The sequence below is a fragment of the Amphibalanus amphitrite genome, unplaced genomic scaffold (assembly GCF_019059575.1).
Source record: "Amphibalanus amphitrite isolate SeventyFive unplaced genomic scaffold, NRLGWU_Aamphi_draft 001126F_arrow, whole genome shotgun sequence".
Lineage (NCBI taxonomy): Eukaryota > Metazoa > Arthropoda > Thecostraca > Balanomorpha > Balanidae > Amphibalanus > Amphibalanus amphitrite.
This window is the reverse complement of record NW_024882620.1, coordinates 202,625-210,268: the sequence shown is the minus strand read 5'-3', so window position 1 is coordinate 210,268 and position 7,644 is coordinate 202,625. Positions and strand designations below refer to the sequence as shown.

General features: G+C 45.3%; 1 protein-coding gene across 3 annotated transcripts; it reads left to right on the top strand.

The window, feature by feature from the left end:
* The first annotated feature begins 465 nt into the window (after positions 1-465).
* On the top strand, positions 466-4,884 carry LOC122370357 (GTP-binding nuclear protein Ran). 3 transcript variants are annotated; one of them, XM_043345884.1, is made up of 4 exons: positions 466-523; positions 2,601-2,865; positions 3,497-3,685; positions 4,175-4,884. In XM_043345884.1, the coding sequence occupies exons 2-4, from the start codon at positions 2,617-2,619 to the stop codon at positions 4,388-4,390; spliced, it is 654 nt and encodes a 217-aa protein (XP_043201819.1). In that variant the 5' UTR covers positions 466-523; positions 2,601-2,616; the 3' UTR covers positions 4,391-4,884. The 3 variants fall into 3 exon arrangements, with proteins under 3 accessions (XP_043201819.1, XP_043201817.1, XP_043201818.1); XM_043345882.1 differs by lacking the exon at positions 466-523 and adding an exon at positions 721-772; XM_043345883.1 differs by lacking the exon at positions 466-523 and adding an exon at positions 874-918.
* The last annotated feature ends 2,760 nt before the right edge of the window (positions 4,885-7,644 follow it).

The window sequence follows — 7,644 nt, the reverse complement described above, 5'->3', positions numbered from 1 at the left end:
AGAGGGGCCCTAGCGGTCAGACACAGACACTAGTGGTTATTCACAGGAGATGAGAAGGGCCCTAGCTGTCACTTGTCAGGCTGGTCAGAGGGCCCTGATTGTTCTGACGTCATTTTTTAGATTCCCGGGTGAATTTCGTTCGCCTCCGACGTGATTTTGGCCAACGGTTGGATTCAGGCCGAAAGGATTCAGGCCAACGTGGGCCGAAGGCCCACGTTGGCCTGAATCCTTTCGGGGGGCCTCCTGATAACCCCAAGGGAGGGGCGGGCGCCCCCTCCGCCCCCCCCCCCCCCTTGGCTACGTCCCTGATCTGGGGAAGTCAAAAGTGTTGCGCTCATTCTCGTGTCGCACAAAAACCGTACTCATGGTAGACTTCAACGCCAGCCCATAGGTGGCAGGACGTAAGCTCAAAAGCTGCGCTCTTATTGGCCAGACTTGTGTTCGTTAGAAAACGCCATTTTGAGCCGTATCGCCGCGAGCCGTATCGCCGGTATATATGGCCTTGGCCGCGTTGAGGGCTAAGGTTAGTTACGCATTTCTTCTACTTTTATTATGAATTATTCGTTATTAGCGATATATTCACGGATCATATGAAAGTTTATTGTCTTCTTTATCAGTGTCCAGATTTGCAGCTCAATATTCAGCCTAAACCGGGAGATATTCGGTGCCGAACGTTGCTCTCTGTCGGTCTTGCCACGCCGGCGAACGGGCGCCATTTCGGTCCAGCCGTTACACGTGTTGGCGCCGGGCGCCAATCTTCCGTTGCATTTCTGTGTGTATTGTGTATGTAAAGTTTATATTTCAATTTGGTTGATCACATTTTTGTCATTGTTGACTCAACAATGCTGCTTTGACTTGTGCTCATGTCAGTGTAGTCAATGTGGCGTGTGGTCAGCGCCAGTGTGAGTGTGGTCACTGGTCAGTGTGCTGTCAAGTGTGTCTCATGACTGTGATTATTTTCAGGCATGCAGCCAGGATTTTGCTCACGGAGGGGCCACAGGTCGCGGCCTAGTGTCGTACCACCTCTCTAAAAGGAAATCCCCTCGCTTGCCACTATTTTTGGGGTGTGGTGCAGCTGTTTTTATTTATTTTTACTTATTTACTATAATTTTATTTTTAGCCTTTAGGGCGAGTCATGGCCCCAGTGGTCCCTGGCTATGTCCCTGCTTAATGCTTACCTATTTAATATGTTTATTTTAGTTCTGAAATCGTTCCCTTACACAGGAATTAGGTGCCTTACAGAAGAATAAAGAATGCAGCCACCTCTGGCAGAGTCCAGTTGTCAGCCAAACAGTATGCAGTTGGTTTTGAATTGTGCAATGTGAAGTATTTCTTTGCCTCAAACATGGGTCTGTTTCTGCTGCTGCTCCAACCTTCTCTAAGCTTTTCTGACCTCTTGTTAAAAAAATGTTGCAGTCATTCATCTGAGCTCCTCTCAATCTTATTACCTGCACTGCTTTCCTAAAAGCTCATCCACTGACCAATTTCAGATTTTTTTGACGAGCTAAAGGATCAGACCCATTTATTTATTTGTACCACTGGCTATTGTACCACACGACCCATTAGAAAGCCTTCTTTCCAGAATTTAACAATATTGACTAAATGATTCTGTAAACTGCATGGTAAGCTTGAATTTGCTAAAAACTTAGCAATAGAGAATGATTGGGTTTGAGATAATCCAATTTAGCCCCATCACACTGGTAGGTAGCTATAAGCTAACCTTTGTAAATCAATGAAATTTTGCCATGTGGGCCTGTTACACTTACTTTATCACCTGGGCATCTATCTCAATTTAACTTAGCATGCAAAGTGAGCTCCAAGGTTTTGGAAGATTGCCTTTTTTTAAATATTGCAATTATGATCACTTTTCAGGCAAGTTTGCAAATCCTGTTTAAAGGAAATATAACCTTGGCATGAGATTTTGAAGAGGAATAGCAGTTTTCTAGCTTGAGCTAAGACTAGCACAATTCTGAAGCTTTTACACCTCAACAATCATCTTACCCAAAGATATATTTATTTTAGTTCTGAAATCGTTCCCTTACACAGGAATTAGGTGCCTTACAGAAGAATAAAGAATGCAGCCACCTCTGGCAGAGTCCAGTTGTCAGCCAAACAGTATGCAGTTGGTTTTGAATCGTGCAATGTGATTGGTCCACATGTAATAAGCTTCTGCTGCATTGCTGCAAACACTATTTAGCCTCTACCTAAGATGGAAAGTAGCTCTTCCCATTTTTTTTTTTTTATATGGGATTCCCCATATTCGTTTTGTAGATATTAATTATTTTCTTTTCTGATCATTTCAAGGATTCAAAATAACAAAACTGAGACAGAACATCCTCAGATGCATCACTTTATGTAGGTACATCAATGATATTTTGCAGTTTGGGCCCCTGACAAAACAATTTCAACCACTGTTATTGGATGAAAGTCCTGTCACAAAGTGACTCGGTGACTGATCTGGCAATCCATGTCCAAGATTTGTCATTTGTCCCAGCACACTGAAAAGTTAAAGTTTTCACAGAATCAAAGGACATGGTCGACTACACATTCTGTATGAAAGCTTATTGAATCTGGAGTTATGGGGCATTTTCACTTTTCAGGCAACAGATATCAACCATGGCACAGAATGGAGCTCAGGACATGCCCACTTTCAAGTGTGTTCTTCTGGGTGACGGAGGCACGGGTAAAACTACCTTCGTGAAGCGCCACCTTACTGGTGAATTCGAGAAGAAATACGTGGCCACACTGGGTGTGGAGGTGCACCCGCTGGTGTTCCACACCAACCGCGGCGCCATACGGTTCAACGTCTGGGACACGGCCGGCCAGGAGAAGTTCGGAGGCCTCCGAGATGGATATTATATCCAGGTAGGTTCTATAAGGCTAAAAGGTGTGAAGGGTGATTTTTGCTTCCAAAGGATTTAATGGCAAAGCGATTTCAATGAACAGTCAATACATGTTCATTGTGGCGGTTCAATAGAGCGGTTCCAATGGCTGTTTCAATAATTCAATTCAACCCGTAAATGTTTTTACTTAAATTATGATTATTTTCCTTAAATCGATTGGGATTTGAACAATGCACATTACTGGAGGAGGTATGAACATTACAAGTTCTGTCTAAGTCACGGCATTGATACCGGTTTCATCTACCTAATGAGTCACGGGTAAATGAGCCGTAACACGCCTATTCTCTGTCGGGCACACTCAGCTTTGTTCAGGTTCTTAAATGGTCAGATATCGAACCTTTCGGCTCCGTTTTCATTTAGCGAGTTTTAGTGAGATAAGGTAAACCTACCCTAGCTCGGAAGACAGCTTACTGCTGGTGGATTTTATGTCTTGCTGTTTAGGGACGTGAATGATCAGAAAGCAGCGGCTACCTAGAAGCCTGCTGGTACGATGGCTTTATATGATACATAAGTAGCACTCAACGGTTCTGACCAACTACGAGTTCTGAATGCCCTCCTTACGAACCCACTTCCGTCTCACACTCGCCTTACAGGGTCAGTGTGCCATCTTGATGTTTGACGTCACATCGAGAGCCACGTACAAGAACGTGCCCAACTGGCACCGTGACCTGGTGCGCGTGTGTGAAAACATCCCCATCGTGCTCTGCGGTAACAAGGTCGATATCAAGGACAGGAAGGTCAAGGCCAAGTCGATCGTGTTCCACCGGAAAAAGAACCTCCAGGTTAGTTGGTGCTGCCAATTGAAGGACATTCCAGTCCATTGGCCCGTTCGATTGGCGGTAATTTTACGAGCAGTTGCGGCCGAACGACCCGGTGTGTTAACAGTCTGCCCACTGCCCAGTCACCACCGACATTCATTCCTTATTCGGTAACAGCCGCGGTAGACTCAATTTGATCTGGCGTGCAATGCCTTTGATGGACGGCGCTGTCAAGATGGTTAGTCAATCGCCGTTAATGAAAATGGTCTTGTATCGCTTCAATTCACGATTGCAGTGATTTTCGTTTCGGTAAAAGTTAGATATTTAAGGGTTGAGGCCGACAGGAGCGTTCTGCTGCGTCTGATTGTTTCTGTTGTTTCCTGCGGAGCTCAGTGTAAAGGTGATGAAGCCCAGCTGGATAAAAAATGTTATCAAATTTATTTTCATTGCAAAATGTTTACATTTTATCAGTAGGATGGCGTGATTATTTCTGACGTCATCCCTGTTCCACAGTACTACGACATCTCGGCCAAGTCCAACTACAACTTCGAGAAGCCGTTCCTGTGGCTGGCGCGGAAGCTGATCGGCGACCCGAACCTCGAGTTTGTGGCGATGCCGGCGCTCGAGCCGCCAGAGGTGCAGATGGACCCCAACTGGCAGAAACAGATCGAGAGCGAGCTCAAGGTGGCCACCGAGACGGCGCTGCCCGAGGACGACGAGGACCTGTGAGCACGCCGGCGGACTGAGGGGGAGGGGCGTGCTGTGACCGCCGACCTCGTGGCCTGGGGGGGGGGGGGGGGCTGCACCCAGCCGGTGGCTGTGGTGCGGTACTAGGCATCAATGTCTTGGCGACTCGCACGATGCGATGGAAATGCCGACACTTTTTCCTAGTGTGTCACGACTGTCACGAGTAATCTCTCATGGATGTAGGACCGATGGTGATATTTGACGTGTTTTGTCGTTGACGCTGATAGATACTTGAAATCCACTGATTGACAAATGCCACCCGTTTTGTGTCTGAGATCGTTTCTAAAAACCTCGGATCTTTGGTCAGTGCGGGGATGCACGCGCCATTGGTGATTCATCCCATTTTATGTGTGATCGGTATTTAACGATCATTTTTGGATTATGGTGGCAGTGAATGCTTCGCACGGCAAAGCTGGGCGCTGTATGTACCTGTTATCAAACGTTGCGTCTTGGAATAATACATTCGGTGAACTCAATGTCTCAAACGTTTGAGAACAATGAACGATGCATGTTTGTAATTCAGCCCTTCCCATGCTGACAGCTGATGTGCCATGACAAATGTCTTGTCTGTATAGTCTCATATGTACACGTGTCGCAATATTGCAGGGTACTAGAGGCGTTCAGCCGCGTTTTTTTTTTTTCCCAGAACGTTGTTCTATAATCTATATACTCTGTCAAGAACAGCTCATGGGGTATGAAAAGGTGACCGTCGGCTCAGATATCTGCTCGAGTCTGGACCTGACGTCGGTCATCGTTCAGAGAACTCAGATGCTCAGGCTTGCATTATTAGCGGTAAAGTATCCCGCTTCGCCTTGAAAATGCAGCGTTCTGCTCACACTGCTAGTGCAATGACATACAATATCCCAGACGCGCATAAAGTGACTGGGGACGGTGGTGCCTCTCTTGTCCCTGTTGATGTGTCGTTCGTTCAAGATGTTGAAAGTCGTAGGTTTAAATGATCTGCGACGCCAATTCTACAATAATAGTGTAAATGTCACTGTGGATTTTGGTCATTCAATGTTTTTTTTTCAGTGCTCGGTAAGGCTGTCGGCTGTCATATTTTGGTGGTGGTGTCTTTTAAAGATTTGCGACATTTGGTGCGCAGCTGTTTCGTATTCGATAAATGATTTGTTTACACTTCGGGTGCGAGGTTTTTGCCCTTTGCGTTAGGCGTCGGGTTTTTTTATTATTTAGGACTTTTTCTCCCGACCATTACTTACACCCCACAACAAGGCCCCGCCGGGGGGCTGGAGCCTAGAAGGTCTTATACCTTCTGTCAGTGCGATGAAAGCTTCCCGGCTCCATTACACTGACACCAGCTCACAAGTGTTCATGTCTATTATGTATTGTTAATAAAAGTCATTCCCACTGTTGTGTTTGCGACTCCAGACATCTCGGCTCTTTGGCTATACACGTAAGTACCTCCCTTAGCTTTGATTCCACTTCGTGGAAAATGAAAACCGTTGAATTGCGCTTTGTTGTGTTTCAGTTTAGCCAGGGGGGGTCCGTCCCTTTACCGGGCCATAGGAGGAAAATGGCTACCAAATGCTGCCAATGTGACGTCACTGGGATGGTCGAAAGCTGATTGGTCGCTGAGATTCAGGCGATGCTGTCAATTCTGGCGCACCGGCGCAGTGTTTTCCAGCCGTTGCGTGTATTGTTATACGGAGTTTGAATATTGTTTATTTGATAATAATATCACTTTTTATGTGTTTGAAGATCGGAAAAGCATACACATAAGTGGCATTCACACACTTGTCGTCTCAGAGATCATGAAGAATGACCAGCTTCAGCAGTTCAGCTCAGGTATTCAATTAATTCAACTGTATAAGCATGAGTATCATAGGCAGATCAGCCACGTTTCAGTTCAACCCGGTTTCACATGTTTTTTTTTGTCATTTTTGGCTTTCAAAGGGAGCATGATAAACTCATATCAAGTTGTAAAATGCCTTAGCATTGTTGAAAACATAATGAGAAGGAGAATGGAGATGGAATAGTTGTAAATTGTTTCGGAAGTGGCTAGCTTCTATAAATATTAATGCTTTGTGAAAATAAAACTTATTTGTCAAATTAAATGGTATCAAATAACAAATCAATCTATGCTTACCTCCCAGACTGGAAAAAAAAATTCACACACTGTCAGATGCGTGAGGGCCCAGGGGCTTTCGGGTCTCAAAATTCAGCGCAAGTGATTTCTCACCAAAATTTTGGCACATCTTTTGTGCAAAGTTGAAGCTCATTGTTACTTCTTTTCAATATTAGTTGTTGCCAGATTTTATAATCTGTATCTAAACTTTCAAATTTTGGATGCAAATTTTGAATTTAAAAGGATTTCTGACATGCTTATTGCTGAAAATCCCATTCTTGTTTATGTAAATGTTATGTAATTGACATTTGCTAACTAAACAAGCTCATCCTTGTCTAATGTCTATATATTGGTTTCTATTTATACCACCTGTGCTACTACTAATTTCTATTTGTTGAGACTATTTACCTAATGCATTTGCTTCATATGATTTTATACGCAGACGCACCTGTGCATGGAACAGTAATGCCAGACCCAAATTCAAAATATTAATGAAAAATTGTGTTATTTGCTTGTTTCACCTGAATTCTGAGTCAGGCCTGCAATCAATACATAAATATAAAATAGGTACATGTTTTGAGGCTTCATATCAGCACATAGAAAAGGCAATCGAAGAAAAGGCACCTTTGGGCATTGATTATTTTTGCTTGCCATCGCCTAGTGAAATGTTTTTCATGTTGCATTGTGTTAATAAACTTGGTAATGTGTTTTGCAGGTCCGGGGCTGGTCCTCTGGCGTGCAGGACGGCGAGGAGTGGCTACCTGCACATAACAACACAATGACTGGCACCGAGCTGAGGGCATAAAATCACATCATATCGACTTCAGCATCTGTCTCCCAGCTTTGGAGACGTCGCCCGACTCCAGAGTCCCTGAGTGACGAGCGCCAGTTTCCGAAAGGAAGTTGAGGAAGGCAACCCGAAAGCACCCGCTGGGCTGCCGACACTCCTGCGCTGCCAGCAGGGCGTGCTGCGCAGTAAAGCCTCGCTGCGTGGTCTGTACGACATCCGACACCGGCACCCAGACGTGCAGTTTCTGATGACATCCCACCTCAACCAGGGCTGCCCCGAGAATCTGCTAGTGCTGACTGCCTGCTGCTGAGGCCGACCTGCCGGACCTGTTGCCGCCCTGGTGAGCCTGAGCCGCCCTGG